Source organism: Oreochromis niloticus, linkage group LG22 (genome assembly GCF_001858045.2).
Source record: "Oreochromis niloticus isolate F11D_XX linkage group LG22, O_niloticus_UMD_NMBU, whole genome shotgun sequence".
Classification (NCBI taxonomy): Eukaryota; Metazoa; Chordata; class Actinopteri; order Cichliformes; family Cichlidae; genus Oreochromis; species Oreochromis niloticus.
The window spans coordinates 12,789,693-12,809,204 of NC_031985.2; the positions used below are offsets into that span (position 1 = coordinate 12,789,693).

The 19,512-nt window shown below is 38.4% G+C and overlaps 2 protein-coding genes across 10 annotated transcripts; one reads left to right on the forward strand and one right to left on the reverse strand.

The window, feature by feature from the left end:
• The first annotated feature begins 276 nt into the window (after positions 1-276).
• Positions 277-4,303, forward strand: olah (oleoyl-ACP hydrolase). Of its 2 annotated transcripts, none has more exons than XM_003447196.5 (7): positions 277-428; positions 519-649; positions 2,010-2,148; positions 2,261-2,360; positions 2,930-3,099; positions 3,196-3,278; positions 3,933-4,303. In XM_003447196.5, exons 2-7 carry the CDS (start codon positions 520-522, stop codon positions 4,073-4,075), a joined length of 765 nt encoding a protein of 254 aa, XP_003447244.1. In that variant the 5' UTR covers positions 277-428; position 519; the 3' UTR covers positions 4,076-4,303. The 2 variants fall into 2 exon arrangements, with proteins under 2 accessions (XP_003447244.1, XP_019206456.1); XM_019350911.2 differs by having other exon boundaries at positions 325-435.
• slc9a3.1 (solute carrier family 9 member A3, tandem duplicate 1) lies at positions 4,263-18,343 on the reverse strand. Of its 8 annotated transcripts, none has more exons than XM_025902506.1 (17): positions 17,901-18,343; positions 17,757-17,805; positions 16,638-16,940; positions 15,236-15,396; positions 12,460-12,538; positions 11,840-12,017; positions 11,515-11,735; positions 11,077-11,279; positions 10,212-10,301; positions 10,059-10,129; positions 9,841-9,970; positions 9,600-9,736; positions 9,234-9,354; positions 8,324-8,497; positions 7,284-7,338; positions 7,114-7,179; positions 4,263-5,343 (listed from the first exon to the last, which is right to left on the reverse strand). In XM_025902506.1, the coding sequence occupies exons 1-17, from the start codon at positions 18,132-18,134 to the stop codon at positions 5,048-5,050; spliced, it is 2,568 nt and encodes an 855-aa protein (XP_025758291.1). In that variant the 5' UTR covers positions 18,135-18,343; the 3' UTR covers positions 4,263-5,047. The 8 variants fall into 8 exon arrangements, with proteins under 8 accessions (XP_025758291.1, XP_013128036.1, XP_005452855.1 ...); XM_013272582.3 differs by having other exon boundaries at positions 15,236-15,411; XM_005452798.4 differs by having other exon boundaries at positions 7,293-7,338; positions 9,234-9,357; positions 15,236-15,411.
• Positions 18,344-19,512: the final 1,169 nt, after the last annotated feature.

A 19,512-nucleotide genomic window follows, 5' to 3' on the forward strand; every position in this document is an offset into this window, starting at 1 on the left:
AGCAGCTGGGGAAATGAAAGTCAGCCTGTCTATTACTGATACACTTCAAAAGAACTCAGAAAGTGAAAGTGGCTAGGTGGGATTCATCAGGTACATTCAGCTGCTTCCTGTAACCTGTGCCTTTACCTGCACCTCCCTGGAATTGTTACAGGCGACTTACATTTTCTGTGTCGACGCTGTCGTTTCCTGTCTGTGCATTTCCGGCTACCTTATCTGCAAAGATTCACTGCAGAAATTAATCAACTGTTATTCTCCACGAGATCGCATGTTTGATTTTTCTCACTGAGCACCGGTTGGTGGCGGTATTGCACCAGTTCGACGTGTGCTAAGCGCCAGTGCATTCATCATGAAGAAGAAGCCAATAAGGAAATGTTACACTGAACGCTTCCCAGGATTTTCCTAGAAGAAGTTAATGGAGCAGACAGAAAGTAATGGGTAGATTTTTTTAAAATAACCTCTTGTTTTAATACAAGTGCAAACAAATCTCAGGTCGTAATGTTCTTGTTCTCCTTAATCAGCATGGACAAGGTGGTAAACTGTTTCAAGAACAGACCAGATGCTGTTGCCAGACTGATCTGCTTTCCCTGGGCAGGTGGAGGGTCCATACACTACGCTCGCTGGGGAAATGTCCTCAGCAGCTCTGTTGAAGGTGAGGTGCCAGAAAGCATTTCACGTGTACGTGCTTGCACGTTGTAACCAAAGCTCCAGGAAGCAAGTGGAAAAGAAATGTGGTGGTCTTGTATAACTAGTCTTCTCGTCTGTGTTTATGACTAAAGAACTGCTGGACAAAAGAATTTTGGAGCATAGAATAAGTTCCTTGGCTCTTGACTAAATGTTATCTGCAAAAGAGTTGAGGGGAAAAAAACACCTTAAAAAAAAGTTTTGCCATGAATATATATCAAGATTACCTTTTACTTTTACATTTATTGTTTGAATTTAAAATCCATCTACTCACATACAAAATAACCAATAATCAGGCCCCATCGTATCATAAAGACTTCATAGTACCTTTAGTACATATCTCAGCAGAGGACTTTGCTGTTTAAGATTAGTCTTAAAACTTTCTTTTTTTAAATAAAGTTCATAAGTCAGAGCTGGATCAGGTGACCCTGAACTGTCCCCCAGTCATGCTGCAATACATTTAGTCTGCTGGAGGGCTTCCCATGATTAGTGTGTCTTCTCAGTCTTTGCATGTTTACACACCTATTTGCATTTGATCATTAGTTTTTACCAAACTCTGTCTCTCTCCTGTAGTTTGCTTTTATTCTCGCTCCCTCTGCGTTCGTGTCTTTGTCTCGTGTCAACAGGTGGTGGCATTAGCACTGTTCCCTCACACCAAGAAGGTCCTGGGTTCGAATTCGCCACTCTGGCCGGGACCTTTCTGTTAGCATGCGCTCTAGCACATTGCAGCTTCTATCCAGATACTCCAGCATCTTCCCACAGTTAAATCACTTGCAGTTATTGGGGTTAGGTTAATTGGTGATTCTAAATTACACGTGTGTGTCTGTGTGTCTGTGTGTGTGCGTGCACGTGTGTTCGTCCTGTGAAAGAGTGGCGACCAACTCTGGCGTTTACCGCGCCTCATGCCCTATGACAGCTGGGATAAGCTTCAGTGATAGTGTAGTAGAGGAGTGGTAGTTCTCCTCTGAGTCCCGAATGACTGAACTCCTGACCCTGTCTGCAAGGGACAAGCCAGCCACCCTTCAGAGAAAGGTGTTTTCCACGGCTTGTATCTGCAACCTCATGCCAATTACTGGTATGAACAGAATTGCCAGCACTCTAGTCCGTCACTTAAAAACAGTCCTGGCATTTAAAAACAATCAATCATCAGAATTAGGTTTCTACACATGCCTCAGAGGACTTTTATGCTTTGAATTATTTATGGTTACTCTCTCATTTACTCTGAATCAAAGGAAGACAAATACTCAGAAGAAACATCACCTCATGTCTTTACAGTGTTTTTTTTCTTTCTTCTTTTTTTTTTTTTTTGTTTTTTTGTTTTTTTGTAGTGTTGGCTGTCAAACTTCCCGGCAGAGAGAGTCGAGCTAAAGAGCCATTCTTTGAAAACATGCAGCAGATCGTGGATGAAGTGATTAGTGTGCTGTTGCCGCTGCTAAAGGAGAAGCCATTCGCTCTGTTTGGCCACAGGTATGGCGAGAATAAATGATCCCTGAATAAAAACAAGGCTGTCGTCAAAAACAGAACACTGCATGGTTTTAATCCCTGCAACATAAAAAAAAAAAATTCGAATCTGTTTCAGTTTCGGTGCCTTCACAAGCTTCGCTGTTGCAGACGCTCTGAAGAAAATTCACAACATGGAGCCAGTTCACATCTTTCTGTCTGGTGCTTCTGCACCTTATGTAAGTAAAACTACTGGATGACCTGGAAAACTCCTTATTACTTAAGTCTTTTTTTGCTTGGAAGTACGCTTTTTAAGTATTTTTTCTTTCATTGCTTGTGATATTTATTAGTTCCACGAAGCAAAAAAAGACAAACTTAAATCTGCTTTTTGGGGCTGTGGACTTCAAATCTAGTAATAAGTGATGCAGTGACAAACGTGAAAATGCTCTCTGTGCTGTTATGTCACCACTTCATGCTTTATTCTACATTTCTATGCTTCTGCCACATAATTTTTACCCAAAACTCGGCTCACCAAAGAGATTAAAATTCTTTCATTGAAACTATATTCACTGCACGCTAATCGCGTATTTTAAAATCGATTTAAATTAATTAGACTTAATCTGTACACACATAACTGCCATGAAAGCCCTGATCTATGAATCCTGATGTTCATATTCAATAAACGTAAGCGATAACATTTGGAAAAGCTAAACATTTGTAATTTGGCCTTTTTAACGTAAGAAAAGAGTTGGGTGTTGTTGATATGACATGACAACATCACCGTACTGTGTTGTTCTTTGTCTTTAAGTCAGAGACTCGCATTAAAACCCCAAAGAGAAGCGACTTGTCTGATGAAGATTTTCTGAAGTGGTTAATTTCGATTGGAGGGACTCCTCCTGAGCTGCTGGCGAACCCTGAAGTCCTCAAGCTCTTCCTTCCCGCCCTGAAGGCTGACCTGCACGTCGTGGAGAACTACAGGTGGGCTGACGGCTGTCTGTTACTTAATCTGCTCTTAACATTTCTAAAACCAAGCGTAGATGTTGTCAGTGATGGGAGTTGCTGACCTCTCTGCAGATGTAACAAGGCGAGCAGCCCGCTTTTCTCCTGCCCGGTCACGTGTTTCGATGGGAAGGATGACATTCCTCATGATTTACAAGGTCAGTCCTCTAGCACGCCAAGGGTGTCCACAGGGGGGCCACAGTGGACAGAGCCAGTGTTAATATAACTGTACATTACTCTTATGGTTATTACATTGACTTAAACGCAAATTGCTACTTTGTGCTTCTCCCTTCTTTGTTTTGCCCTGAGCAGAGCAGTGTATAAGTAACCCTAACAATCCGTCTCCTTCTACTGAACTCTGACTTCAGTATCTTGCAGTTTGTTCATCGGAGTGTGAAAGTTAGATCGAAAGAACTCAGCCATAGAAACAACTTCTTGTATGTATGAATGGGTGAATGAGCCTTGTAGCACAAAGCGCTCAAGCAGAGTAGTGAAGAAATTTAAATGCATACATTAATAATTACATAATTAGACACAAGTTAATAATCAAATTAAAATGTACACACCAAAGGCCCCGTTTCATAGTGAGTGGTCGGCATTTGTCAGGATGTTTCTTATGTGGTGAAAACCACCTTTAAAAAAATGTCAGGAGGAATTAGCTTTGGTTAGTAAATGATGATCTACCTGGTTTATGGCTTCACCTGGTCCAGGGATGTCTGTGTGCAGCAAGAATGTGTGACTGAGTACGTGAAAGACTTTGATTTACAGGTGATCAAGTGAAATTAGTGTGTGTGTGTGTGTTTTATTAACAGCTTGGAAAGACATCACATCAGGAGATTTCACCATAAAGATGTTCCACGGATCTCATTTCTACCTGAAGGACTCTGGAAACGAAAAAATTATTTTGGACTACATCACAAAACATTTGGAAACCTCAGAAATGGACTATTTATAAACAAAATGACTTTTGTAATTTTTCTACTAATTTATGGTGGTACTTAATTGTGTTAACAGTGTAGCTTGTTATGTTTTGACCGGCCCAGTCCCACGAGTAGTACAGTGAATTCAGTAACTAAGCTAAAAGTTTTGAGACCTAAAATAAATATCCTATTCCTGTTATGACTCATTTTAATTATCTAGAGTTTGTGATTTAGAAAGAGTTGATTAAATATCTCTGGATGCATCTTTTTCTGCTTTAGTTTGGATTTTTCTTTTTTTGACTGACTCCACAGAAACAAAACAAATACAATTTCTCTTTTTAAATCCATATTTAAATGATTACAGTCTAGTAATATATTCAAGATGCACTAGATTCACAAATAAATATATTGCCTCATCATATATGTGACATTTCTACAACTGTTTTATTATTCAAGTTTATTATTTAACCTCAGTTGCAATTCTGAGGAAAAACACAAGCATGTGTTCAGATTATTGATTCAGAATCAATTTTCAATCGTTATTATTTTAAATCCTATTTTTTTATTATTGAGACCTAAACAAAATTTAGGTCTATATTTGGAGTTTTTTTTGTTTTTGCTTCAGTTTGTTGCATCACATTAAAGGGAAAACAACCTTAAGTAATGATTTTCAATTGCATGTCAACGTTGAGCCACAGGACAATATTTAAATATTTAACAGTGCTCTATGTGCCCTGTGAATAACATGCCTTGTTCTAAGTGCAGTTGTCTTTTGCCCAGTGAAGCGTGAACCTAAAACAAAAACAGGAGCAGTCTGAAGAACACGCAGGTCATGAAACTGTCAGTGTTTTGTATAGAAACACGGGAGTTAAGGTTAATCACATAAATGGAAAAGAAAATATTTCCTAGTCAATATTCTTAGAGTACACGGTTAAACATTCTGAGTTTAGTTTCTTTGGCAGCCAGATTCAAGTGAGGCAGAGTCGAGTGTTTGGGCTGGGATCCAGCTACACGTAGCCATCGTCTCTGGGAGGACGAGGAGGAGGGGGCGGTGGCAATTGATCACTGTCCATCTGCTGTGTGTCAGGAATGTTCTCCAGTGTGAAGGAGTCAGTGGAGCGAGTGCTGATGCGAAGAGGGGCCAGGCGGCGCAGGTTGCTTGGGGTCCTTGGCAAACCCACCTGAGCTCGATGTGATAGAGCCACCATGCTGCTGTCGAGCTCACTCTCCGCAAGCCAAGGCGGAATCTGCAACAAATCCATGGGGTCCAGGTCCGGCATGAAGGCTGGGTTCTCAATCCCAGCTGAATGAACAAAAGAAACTGAATTAGCACCTCAGGTTTCTATATTATGGCTTCTGTTGTTCTCAACGATTTGCAAACATTATTTATAATCGAACATGTCGTGTTTAAAATGACAAAGAAAAAAAATAAGGTAATTTCAGTGGTCGTAGGAACATGTCTGAAAGAAGTTTGGAGAGAGTAATGTTTACAACAGTCTACTTTCCACTTTTCTTTTTACAATAGTCTGTAAATGCAAACTAAGGAGATCAGCTACTGGACTTTGTTAGAGAAATCTTGTCTGATAAAGGATTCAAGCAGCTCAACAGTACTCAGTCTTCTATTATGAAGCATGCTGTTGTGATGAATACATTAGCATTGTTTTGCACAAATATCCAAGGCCTTCCCTAAAAAGATATTTTCTGGATGGATATGTTGCAGTAAAACCTGTATATACCTTACAGCATGATGGTTCCTTTCCACATGTGCAAGCTGCTAATTCCATAGGCATTAATATACCCCCATACCATTAGAGATGCAAGCTTTTGAAGTGAGTACTAATAACAGTGCAGTGTCCATGTGTCCCATCCAGTTCATTTCAAGTGAGCTGCATTTCTGCATGTCGTGGTTAACTTTGTTCACAGACAACATGTGGAGGTGTTTCTGAGCTCATGTTGTGATTCCCTAAACAATGTCATGCCAGTTTTTAATGCAGTTTTAATGCAGTTTTTAATGCAAAGATCACAGGAATCTGTTGTGAATCTTTGGCCATGTTTTTTGCACACAGAGATTTCTCCAGATTTTCTGAGTCTTGTGATGAGATAATCAAAGTCTTTGCCATTTTATTTTGAGGAACATTTTTCTAAAATTGTTCCTTGATCTGTAGACAACATTTTGCAGATTGATGAACTTCTACCCATGTTTTGTTCTGATAAACTCTGCCTCTCAAAGATAATCTTTTTATACATAGTCATGTTACTGTTCTGTTACCAGTTAAACTAGAAAAATGTTCTTCCAGCTAATTCTTTTTAGTACCACCTAATTTCCAACCGTCTTAACTTTTTATGATTACTGCTACAATCAAATTCAACATAAGATGATCTTTTTCACAAAACAGTAAAATGTGTATTTTTACGAGCTATATGGATTTATGAGATTTGACACTGTGTGCTTGGTGCTTCTCGTCTGTGTACATAAATTCAACACAGCTTCAGTTCTCTGAAAATGTTTTACAAATGTTTGTGGAGTCGGAGCGGAATTAGGCAATCATACGATGAGCTGTCTTCACACATGCACTGCAGCCATAAACTGTTCCCAACAGGTTAGAAGGAAAACATTCAAAAGAAATGAATCGAACATTAGCCAGGCTTTAACCTGCCAGTCCACTAGTACAAAGTCCATGTGATGTATGACAGTCGGGTACTTTTTCCCTGCAGCTCACCCTTACATAAACCACATATGGTATTTCCAGTAGTGCGAGCCTGAGGATGACTATTTCCTGCTGTGTGCTGCACAGAAAGGTGGTAAATCATCTGACCTTGTTCTCTCAAACAGAAACACACAGACTGAAAACTGAGAATTTCATTTTAAAGATAAAATTTTTAAAAAGGTACTTGAGCAAATTTTGCACTGAAGGGAGTTTGTTTCATATTGTATCTATTTTGACCTTAATTGCATATAAAGTATGGTTCTGTAATATTTGTGTTTATAGTTGTACAACACCAGCTACTCTCTTGGTCCCTGTTGAAGAATATATGTTTGCTCTTAGATACAGGATTTACAGACTTGTTTTACCTCCTGCTCTGTACGTGGCTCTCATGTATGATTGGTCATAGCCAGAAGCGCTGTCTCCCTCTGAGCCTAAAAATGAACATGACAAGATTTTCATTGGCTCTTTAAGTGCTTACCTATTTTAAATCTGAAAAAAAAAAAACAAAAAAAAAACACCCAACAATCATACAAACCCTCATCACCAGAATAGCTGGTTTTAGCCTTGTCCATTGACTTTCCATTTGGCATCTGTAACAGGAAGGAGAGTCATTCGATTATTAGCTGTGGTTCAAAAAGTGAAATTCTAAGTCATGTTCATTTGTTCTCATGTTTAGGACTTGGTAGCATTTTTAATTTTCGGATAAAAGATTAGTAACAGTAGCAGCTGACAAATGAAAATGAATAAAGTAACAAGAAACATGATAGTTTGTCCACCAGAGGGAACTCTGTAACTTCACTGTTAGCGATACACTTGCTTGGACCCTCACAAACACAACAACCAGCTGATCCAAGCAGAGTTATGCAGAGCGTAAACAACCAATTAAATAAATGCACATAAAAACTGTTTGGGAGATTTGTTTATGTTTCATGTGTCTGAAAGAAAAAATGATGTGATACCCAAATTTGAGTAGAAACACTGGACTTTTCTGAGAATTGAGATGTTAATGAAGCATAAAATTCAACCACTAAAACAAATTTATCTCCAGGAATGCCAATAAATAACTGTAATTTGGCATCTTCGCCAAAAACCTTAATGTTCTTTATTATTTTTTCTTCTTGTAAAACATTTGAGAATTCATGGATAAGAAGAATAATTATGTTTCGGAATTAAAAATATGACTTTCAATCCAAACCAAATGTGTAAGCATACTGGTGGATTATCAACTACAGAAAAATAAAAATGATTTCTGTAATTGCTAATACTGTTGATTTAGGGCACCTGTGCTACAAATCTTGCACTGGTTGGTGGTCTATTAAATTTGTTAACCACCATTAAATATTGGTATAGGTATCCAACAGTTCTATTGATTTTTGGGAAAAATTGATACCAGACAATAAATAAATACAATGATCTGATCGCTGCTGCAAGACATGATTAAAAAAAAATCTAAATACTGAAAATTTTAATTATGTCTAAACATGAGATAAAGTTAGTATAAAACAGTTTTAAATAAGTTTTGAAAAGTGGTATTTTACTTCAGGAAGAAAATAAATATAGAAATGAAGTTATGACCTTCTGCTGCTGTTCTTTTTGTGTGTGCTTGACAATCGTCTTTGGTGGTTTGACGCCCATTTTTGCAGACGTGAACGACTCCAGTCGGTTCCTCATGGTTCTCTGGAAGATCTCCTGGACTTCTTTTTCATCTCTGTTGATATCGAAATGGCTGCGACTGAATCTGTGCCGATGCTGTAAACAAGACAGCTTAATACTCCTTCACAAAATCAAAAACAGCAGGTCATGAAGTCAAGCTTAGGCTTAGGTTCAGCTCTGTGTTAATAGACTTGAAGATCTGTTGAGCTCCTGCTCACAGTTCCTGCACATCTGCAAGCCACTTTGCAATGCATCTACCACCCAGTGCTTCCTTTATATACTACACTATATGGCCAAAAGTATTTGGTTGTCTGCCTTCACACATGTGAACTTGAGTGACATCCTATTCTTAATCCTTTGGGTTTAATATGATATCAGCTCACCCTTTGCAGCTATAACAGCTTCAACTCTTCTGGGAAGGCTTTCCGTGGGTTTAGGTGTGTTTATGGGAATTTATTAGACACTGATGCTGGACAGGATGTCCTGACTTGCAGTCTCCGGTCTAATTCTTCCCAAAGATCTTCTGGTATTTTGAGATCAGGACTCTGTGCAGGCCAGTTCTTCGACACTGAACTTGCTCATCTATGTCTTTATAAACTTTACTTTATGCACTGGTGCACAGTCATGTTGGAAGGGGCCATCCTCAAACTGTTCCCACAAAGTTAAGAGCTTAAAATTGGTCAAAATGTCTTGGTATGCTGAAGCATAGTTCTCACTGATGCCTGGAAATATTCTTCTTTTGATAACAAGTTAAATTGTACTAATTATATAGAAGCGCGGCACTAAGGTGCTTTAGTAAGCCCTTGATGCAATGACTCAATGTGCTCATTACCTGTTTTCTGCTCTTGTAGAGATGCTGATCCAGAAGGTGGTGAGCGTTAATTGCCTCAGCTTCCCTCACAGCCTTCATGGTCTGCTCATGCATTTCCAGGCTCACTGATGGAATGGGATCTCTACTAAGAAGCAAACCAAATCATGTCAGCGATGTAAAGTAATACAACAATATTAAAGTAGTAAATTAACTCTGGTTTCCATTTTACAGCACAGTGGCAAATTGAAGCTTCAGGCATAGAAGAAGTTTGTTAATCTAATCTAACTAATAGTTGCAGTGCTTTTGATTTCACAACATGATCCTATACTGACTTTTAAGTCTGCTTTTAGCTCTTCTCTTATTGTCATAAAAATCTAGATTGCTCACCTCGTATTGGACATTACACCATGATCATTTGATATATTTGCATTGTTGATATCGAAGGATTCACTTTCAGACTTTTTCTTGAAGTCAATAATGGAATTTTCATTACGGACAAACTCCAGAGAGCCCCTCCGCTCACCCTGGAACAGAAGAAGACCATGCTTTCTTTACATGTGGCAGTTTTATCAGTTTTCTTTAATGAGTACTTTAGCAAAATATACTTAAACTGGCAAATGATGCTCACTTCAGTCACATATTCCATAGCATCCTTGAGGTTCAGCTGATGGAAGACATCAAGGAGTTGGTCTTGTTTCTTCCTTGCAGATGGCTTCATCAAAATCCATGACATCCAGTTTTCCTCAAAATACTTCCACCTTCCAAAAAGGAAACGAAATGCTTATTTTAAAGTTTATTTTAAAATGAGAAGATATTTTCAAATTACATGTCAAGTCTTATACATACTTGCTCCTCATGTAGTTGTGTCCTATTTGTCCTGATATGTCTTCTATGGCAACCAGAGTGTGATTAAACATCTAAAGAAAGGAGAAGGACTCTGATAACTGGATAGAAAAAGGTTGTGTAGGTGAAACGAGAGATTTTTCTTTTTAGATTTACCTTGTTTGTCAATTTCTCTAGGAGTGAAACCTCAGTCACTGCAGCTCTCTTTACTTTAAGCCACATGACCAGAGGTTTCATTGTTATTCCCTGCAACAATGTCAAGCAGGAATGCAATAGTGTTAGGGGGGTGGTAAGTGTTGCTCAAGTTCATGTGCTTTAACAGAGACCGGGTAGAGGACAGGGTTCTCTGTATCTTAGCTGTTCCTAGGACTACTTTGTTTTGAAGAGAGACCTCTGATGTTGTGCCTGGAATTTGTTTGGGAGTGACAGCTCCTAATGCTTTTATTGATGATTTTTATTGGTACTTCTTTACTTTCATGTCAGAAGGGGCCTAGAGGCCAGTACAAGGAAGTGGACCCAAGGGCAGACACAAAAAGAAACAGCGATAAGGTTTTACAGGCTTTACTGTAAACACAGAGATGAGAAATGACAAGATGTGGGTTCATGTGAGAGCACCTGTAAGTAATACCTGTAATACAAGGGCGTGAGAGCAATATTTATTCTGTGGGCTTACTTGCAGGCCATTCCAAGGAATAGATTTCAGAGAGGTGCAGAGAATCTTGCCATGGAGGCCAGTGTCCAGGTAACTGAGCTGCATGTGAGCTGCAAGCTCCTCTTTTCAGTGCTCATTGAGCCTCCAGAAGCTGGACTTTGGTTCAGCTGTCTTATTATCACTATACTTACCTACATTAGCATTAGGAGCCGTGACCCTAAACTTTGAAGAGTGACTCCAGCAGATTCCAGACACAACATCAAATGTCCAAAGGAGTGCAGTCCCAGGAACAGCTAAGCTACTGCCAGAAGCCGTTTTTTTTTCTTCGAAAAAGATAGTTAACTAATTAAGAAAAAGCGACAAATTCACCTGCAAGATGACAGTGAAGTACACCACAATGAGAGTAGTGCAGACCATCAGGTTTTTCTCTTTGATCTTATTCTCATCCAGCATCACAGCCAGGCCATACGCAACAGCTCCTCGTAGGCCACCGTAGCTCATAATCACCTGATCTACAAACTCCAAGGGCACCAGCCTGAACCTGTTGAGGATCCAGGTGAGGAAAAACACACCTGCAGTACGAACACAAACACACTTACAAACACACAGTCTTATATAAAGACTCACAAAATATCTTCAAATGAATCTTCATGAGTTTTGAATGCATTTTAGGAAAATCATACATTCTCCTGTTTCAGTCTATCATGGGCCGGCAGCAGTAGAAAAATTTATTTGCATAACAAATAAACTTTTTACATCACAGTGATGCTTTGAAACAAAACTGAGCCCAAAAAGACAAAATCTCACCAATGAATCTATACACCAAGACGAAGAGGAGCGTGAGTAGGATGAAGCCCGTGTTCCAAACCCAGATAACCTTATCGATGGCCGAGATGCCGAGGAAAACAAAGATGATGGTTTCTGATCCGTTGGCAAAAGCCTTCATGGCGTATCTGACCGTTTGGACAGAATTCTCATCCATGTTTGCTCTGACGTACTTCTGACAGCACATTCCACAGAAGACAATCCTACAGAAAGGAAACACAAAAGTAGACTTTCATCTAAATATGCTTGCAAAATATGCAAAATAGATGCAGAAATAATAAAACAAATTCAGTTGTAAAACACTCACGAAAGGATAGCAGACAGAGAAAGCATCTCGGCAGTCAGGTAGGAAAGATATCCCAAAACAAAGATGAAGCCTGGCTCGATGATCTGGATGTTTTTTGTGCATCTGGTCAGAAGTGAAATTAGTAGGCCAAAACCAAGGCCCACAAGGGAACCACCAAATGCAACCACAAAAAAGGAAACTGTAGAGAAAGGGGGAAATGTGTAAAAATCTACTTTTAGGCTTTGTTTTGTTTTTTATTGCATCTGTTTCCATGCCTCTACTCCCTACTGTCCTAACTGCTGCTAAAAAAAAAAAAAAAAAAGAGTAAATAAAGGCATCTCCAAAAGTTGATTCTGCTCATCTGGACGTAGCGTTTTCAGTGGGAGAAACGTTTCGTCCCAAATCCAAGTGACTTCTTCAGTCTGAGCTGACTGCAGGTTTCCCCAATCTTATAAACAGTACATTTGCATAATGACTGAAACCAGCACCACTGAAGGAACAATGGGCTGGGAGGTCAGTTCCCAGCCAATGCCAATAAAAGCATTGTGGTAGCTTGAAATGGTCAATGCATTTTGATGAAGAAGCTCATAATACTGAACAGTATTATTATTATTAACAGTTTAATAAATGTCATATCTTACCTATTCCTTTGATAATTTCTGCAGCATCAATTTTAGGTCCTCCCAGTGACACAAATGCATCAAACACATTGAAGAGCACCTAAGAGATGAAGGAGAAAAATTAATGTCTGGTCATTTAGCAGTAAAGAAGGACCCATGACAAAGGGTGCAATCCTGTAATTAAATGGAATTTCAACGTATTTTATTTGAAATTGCAAAGTAATTATATTTACCTACAAGTACTACACACTAGAGTAAGAGGGTAACAGGTTTTTGTTGTGCAAAAACAAACAGTGTTACATTGTAGCTACACTGTCCTTTTGGGGACATGGGCAGTTTTATACAGTAGATTGATACTGCCTTTTTACGACTTTATTTAATCGTCGTTGTGTTAATGTGCATTAATGGAAGTCCTGTGGATGTGATAAGTACTGTTCCAGCGTACCAAGTTACAAAAAATAAATAAATACCACCAAATGTGTAGGCCTATGTGACCTTATAATGATGGAGCCACATCTAACTTAATTTTTTTTCTGTCACAGTCAAAACAAGTGTATTGGAACAGAATGTCTCCTTTCCTGTGAAATACCTGGAAGTTAGGCAAGGTAAGTCCCTCCATAATAAGACCTGATGTTGGGAAATTTCCACGAATTACCACTTAATAAGGATCTATTAAAAATAATTTATACACTACTTAAAACACTTGTAGTGTAATTATTTCTTAGTTCCTTTAAAGCACATGAAGTTCTGCAAAACTAAAAATTACTAACTACTATTTAAAATTACTTACATAGTACTTAAATTTACTTATAGTATAATTATTTCCTTGTTTCCTGTAAAAAAAATAGTGTGCTTACCTTAAGTATAGCTCAAGTATGTGTGGGTAAATATAACCTCTTAAGCCCCAAAGGGATTTCTGAGCTTCTTGCTCGAAAATGCAATTACAAACTCTGTGCTTACAATCTTGGTATCAAAATAAAGCTAGCACTTGTGAAATTTCATCAGAGGTGTAAATATTGAAGCAGATATTACTGTGTCAAAGTTACTGAGAATGGAACACAGAAAAAGTAAGTAGAATTTATCCTCGCCTTTTTTTTTTTTAGCATATAACCCTTTTAAAAATATGTCTCAGTTCACATTTCATTACAGAAATTCAGTAAGCAACATATAAACATCATCTGTGCAAAGATTTATGTTTGTAAAGTGAAACAGTGAAAAATTACAGCCCTGTCAATACATGAATATCCACATGTTGTACAAAAATGTCTAATTTTGGCACACAATTGGACACCATGCTAGTTGAATTTTTTAGGTATTTAAGAGCAGAAATAATTGATTTTATTAACAGGCCTAAAAATGCTTTTTTTTAAAATATATTTTTGAAGAATTAACTACACATTTACATGGTAATGGCCCTTTTCTGCCATGTGCATATAGCGTTTAATTCGTCTCTGGCCCTTTAAACTCTGAGGAGCTGTAACTTTGGTCTCTTTTGTTCAATTTGCATGATTGACACCTATTTTTAATTGTTTGAGCCAATAGAATCACAGTAACGATACCACGTTCATGTTACTTCAACCAATCAGACGTTGCAAGGCTAAAACCCACGTGGGCCCAGATTTACTGCATGTTATGCCTGTCCAGTCACCTGTCTGTAGGTGGGTCTAAAATGGAGGTTGTTGACGGAAAATGGTTCTGATGCGGCTAGGTAGGCATGGTAACTGCTGATAATCACGTGGCTATTTCACATAAATGAAATGAAAATAAATTCCATTTAACTGAAGGGGACTTACATCCTTAGTTATCGGTGGTATGAATAAAGTGTTACCAGGTGCTTTACTGTCTTAATATGCTTCACTCATGAACTCTTAGTAATGTTGGGGCAATCAGATTAAAGTTTCTTCTCTCTAACAAGAACATGGCAACAGAGCTTATGGATGCAAACAAAAGAACCATAACTTCTGAAATCATTTCCTTTGGCCGTAAGACACAACGCCACAGATGGTAAAAAAAACAAACAAACAAAAAAAAACCCCCACACTGATTTTGTGTGGAAAATGTTCCTCACATGATGACTGCTGCTGAACACTCACTCCTCCTCTAGCTCCCCAGCCAGAAACCAGTTATAAGGACACCTTCAACCTTTTGTTCTGCTTCACTCTAGTTACAGATTATATCAATACAATACAGGGCCAGAAATACAGTAAATACATTGCCAGTATTGCCGATACCAATACTGATAATGACACTTTTAACCTATAAAGGCAGCTTATATAGGGGAGAGCATTGTGTCTTGATTTATGAGATGAATTATCTCTGATGTGCAAATTCTGTCCACATTTAATTAATTAATTTTTATTTTACTTTCAATTTTAAGCTTAATTCAGTTCTCTAAGACGTATTCAAGTTTATAGTACACCTCTCCTTTAAGGAGCAATATGATATAGCACTTGTGCTTCTGAGAAGGTCACACTTCTAATGATAAAGTCACAGGTTTCTAACACTGTAATTTCAAAAGGTGTGCAAAGTTTCAAGTTTCAGCAGTGAATGGGGTGGAACGTCATGATTCGTATCAAATGAACTCAAGACTGTTCAGAAACACCTTTATTGACCAGAGAAGCTCAGATAAGATGGCAAGACATCAGCTAGAGTAAAACCACTTACACTGAAGTGCTGGAATGTTTACTTTCTTTACACTTCATGTCTTCAAAGTGGACATGCCGATGATGGATGTCTCACCAAACTCACAGGTTATGTTACTTAAGTAATGCTAAAGACAGCAATGATGCATACGAACCACTGTTACACCGTCGTTGAGCAGCGACTCTCCAAACACCATGATGAAGAGGACGTCATTAACGTGGACCTGCTCAAACACAGCGATGACGGCCACGGGGTCCACAGCAGCCATCAGACTTCCGAAAAGAAGATACTGCAGCAGACCGATGTCCAGGTCACCTGTACAGGAAATGCCTTGATGCATGCTCAATCATCCAGGTAAGTAAATCCCAAAAGGTTGATTCTGTACATCCCCAATCTTATAAACAGCACATTTGCATAATGACTGAAACTAGCCAACTGAATGAACAATGGGCTGGGAGGTCAATTCCTTGATCATTAATATGCAAATTGTCATGACCATTGATCAACAACCATTGATCAAAGAGCATTGATCAATGCCTATGAGTACCATTCACAGAGAGTTGGGGAATGGCTGCAACCACAGCATTGTAAGACACAGCTCCCTCCTTGATTCACAGACACATTTTTTATAAACACAACATCTCAGTGGCTTTAACTCTTTAAGACCTACCATAGAACCAAGAACGCCAGAGCTTACTTTATATTTTTACATGCTGCGGAGCCATTTTTGGGAGCATTTCAAGTTGCTATACATCAATACAACTGTTATAGCCCACATTTTAATAATATGTATGCATTAAGTTCATAGTAACTACATAAATTGCAAAAAAGTGCAATAAACTACAAAAAATTTGAAAATCTTTTTTTTTTTTGTTTTTTAGATATATTTCTACTTAGAGAAATTTAAGAGGTTTATCCCTCAAAACTTTAAATACAAAAAAGTTGCAAAAAATAGTTTACAACAACAGGAAATTTATTTTGAGTGTCTTCATAGTTTTATTTTTGAGATACACCAATTTTTATATACTGCAGAAAAAATGAAAAACAATCCTATAATGCAAATTTGCAGAGAAAACAGCATGTGCATAAAAATAAACTATTTAAAGCAGTGCAATTTGATTTCTAAGCATCCCAGAAACTATTCAGAAAAGCATAAAGTCAAACATGACTTTTAAAAACACCCGTAAAGGCTTATAAGGCCTACAAGTAAAAAACTACATTTTCCGCGAAAATGAAGTCACTTCCGGTTTCGGGAAAGTAATGGCGGACATGCGATATTCCAGAAACAGCAAAGCGCGGAGTCAAGGAGGCCATTTATGTGAAAAGGGAAAGACCATCTCCAAATCAAATAACATTGTTTCAGTTATTGTGCAAATGTACTGTTTGGGTTAGGGAAACCTGTAGTCAGCTGAGACTGAAGAAGTCACTTGGATGAGTGTCAAAGTGTTTCTCCCACTGAATTTCCAGATGAACAGAATCAACCTTTTGTGATGTACAGGAATCATATTAGATCTCTCTCTGGTGCATTCACAAAGAAATTACAAAGCCCCTCTTACCCATGGCTCCTCCCATTTGGCACCCCCACAGTGACAGCCCCAAGCTGGCGGCATTCCAGCAGGTCCCAATGACAGCATGGACCAAGATTCCGCCCAGGTTGGTGAAGAAGAGCTTGTTTGGCATGTGGTAGCCTGCATCCAGAATGACTTGAGGCAGCAGGTACAAGAAGAAGACTGTCGGGGTCAGTGTGAAGGTTTGCACCTTGTCTGCAGCCCAAATCATGCCACCCAAAATGAAGCCAAAACAGATGAGCAGGGCGCTCTCAGGTATGACGCTGGTGACATGATGGTTGGCCTCAATGACTGAGAAGAGAAAACAAGATTTAAAAAAAGATAAGAACCATGAATCAATAGTAATAACCTTTGATTTTACATTAATCTGCTTGTAGTCAGGTTGGAGCTGGCAAACATTCAAAGCTTCGGTTCACTTTACTGAACCACAGATGTAAAACGCCTGTGAGGTTGTAACATTTGCAAATGATTAACTGTAGTGCTCATCTAAAAAGAACGAAAGCACATGATTAACCAGCGTGGCGGATGAATGAAACCCCACTGCATAACTAAAGATAGCCTCATGATTAATGGGCAGAGGAAGTGCCATTAAAGTTTATTTAACAATAAACCCTACTGTCCCACAGCGCTAAACCAGTTTCCACCTCACGAGGTTACACTTCTGTTCTGCATGTTTATATTTACCCTCTTAAATCCTGGTGTATCATGTTTGATATGTGCAGTTTTTTTACGAGTTTTTGAGACTTCTCCTTTATCAGTGTGATTTTTTTCACCCCTGAAAAACCTAAAGAAGTTTCATTCAAGATACATTCTTAAGCATTTTTTAAATGCCAGATGTAGCAAATATGATACAAATCAAAAGTCATATATGGAAATTAAAACGTTATACATTTGTTACATTGGCTCAACAAATTCTCAATTTTGAAATCATTTCATATTATAGGCTTTAAGAGGTTAAATGAAATTTTAAGATTATATTACAGAAACGTGTATCAAATATACAATTTTTCACCTCTGTGTTTTTATCTGTATATTTATATTTTATAAGCCTGAGCTATTCATTTAGAGGATTTCAGCTACCAAAAGTGAAAGCTTGCTCCAAATTACCTTCTCTGTTTGCAAGAGGCAAAATATACTTCTTCTTTTCTTTAATCATCTGGTGTAATAAACAGAGCATAGAATTTTTTTAATCATATTTATATTCTACAATATGTATTACATACCCAGTTTGCCCAAAAATGACACCAGTACCCAAAAAGCCACTAAATAAGAGGTCTCCACATGGTGCCACTTAAAGCTAATGATGGGTATTCCTGTGGCATTGGAGCTGTGGCCATGTTGAGACTCATTCGAGTGACTGGATTTGGACAGCTTCAGGTGGGACCCCTCATGTGTTACCACAGCTTCACCCTTCACTGGTGACACAACGCAGATCAACAACACTGACCCCAACAGCCAGAAGAGTGCATATCCACAGCGTAGCATTTGAAAAAAATAAACTGACTGAAGAAAAGAAGCCTTCTCGTGCCTGTATTACCTCAGGAGGTAAAAAAATAAACAAAACACCTCTGCCAATGGCTTCCTACCCTCACAATATTCAACACTCTGTCTGCGACTTTGTGTCCTCAGTCCTGACACAGTCTGTATCAGGACTGGACTCAGCCTTTTTATAAGTTCACTACTCCTCTATGAGTAAGGTCATGTATGGGTGTGTGGTTGAAGAGTTAAAGAAGGTGCAAAGGATGTCATTCGGTTATTCAGTGACATTTGAAACATTCTCTGGTCATTGCTGCGTATGTACTTTCCGGTCCGGTCCACTCCAGTTTGTCATGATATTGTTAGTGTTGTTGAATGAATACCTTTAGTTTAGGAACATTTCCACCAGTTTCGCTCCTTAGTAATGATTGACACCGACCTTACACAGTCTTAGTTAAAGACTCCCTTGAAATTATGTAGCACCTTTCTCCTCTGTTAAGCACTCAAAGTGCTTCCTACTATTAATCTCAGTCTACCAATCACACACATGTGAATGCAGTTTTCACTGTCTTGGCCAAGTACCCTCTGATCAGTAGATGATCTGCTCTACCGCCTGAAACACAGCTGCCCCTGACGAAGAAGAAATAACAAAGCTGTCATAAAGCAGTCCCTAAATAAACTCCTATCATTAAATATTGGAGCAGTGACTTCAGAAGGGCACAAAACACTCCTGACTCAGTTAAGAAGCTTAATCATTTGTTTTGTCTTTACATTACTAAGTGATGCTGCAGGGTGATTTTTGTGCCAAAACAAAAAAAACGTATGACTTTGTCCAACTTACAATGCGAATGCAATGTCAGAGACTGTAATTTCAAATATAGCATGTAAATTAAATGAAACAGAGAGTTGACGAAGCCAAAATCCACCTGTATTGGCATACACTGTGACAATATTGGAACAGGAGTGTGGCGTTGGCTCAACTCCAGCTGCTGCAAGCTTCACACACAGTGCTGCTCGTGTGGGGAGAATGATTTAGCCTACAATTACAGACTCCTGGGGACAGACAGAAGGTGAACAGCGTTAATTCATAACAGTCGGCTGGTTTTAATGTACTTTAGTTCTACTAACTGAGACTCTTTTACCCATTACCAGTGGCTCACTGTTGCTTTGGCAAAAAAAAAAAAAAAAAAAAAGCAAAAAGACCTATATTAAAATAAATGTATGAATGTAAACATGGTTATTTCTTTTTATACTTAATTTGTGTTTATCATTACCAAATGTGATTCTGATGGCTGCAGAGCAAGTCACCTACTAACTGGTAGGTTGCTGAAAAAAAAGTGCCTTCATATTCAAGGAATTTTTTTTAACATTTGTTCTTTTTATTTTA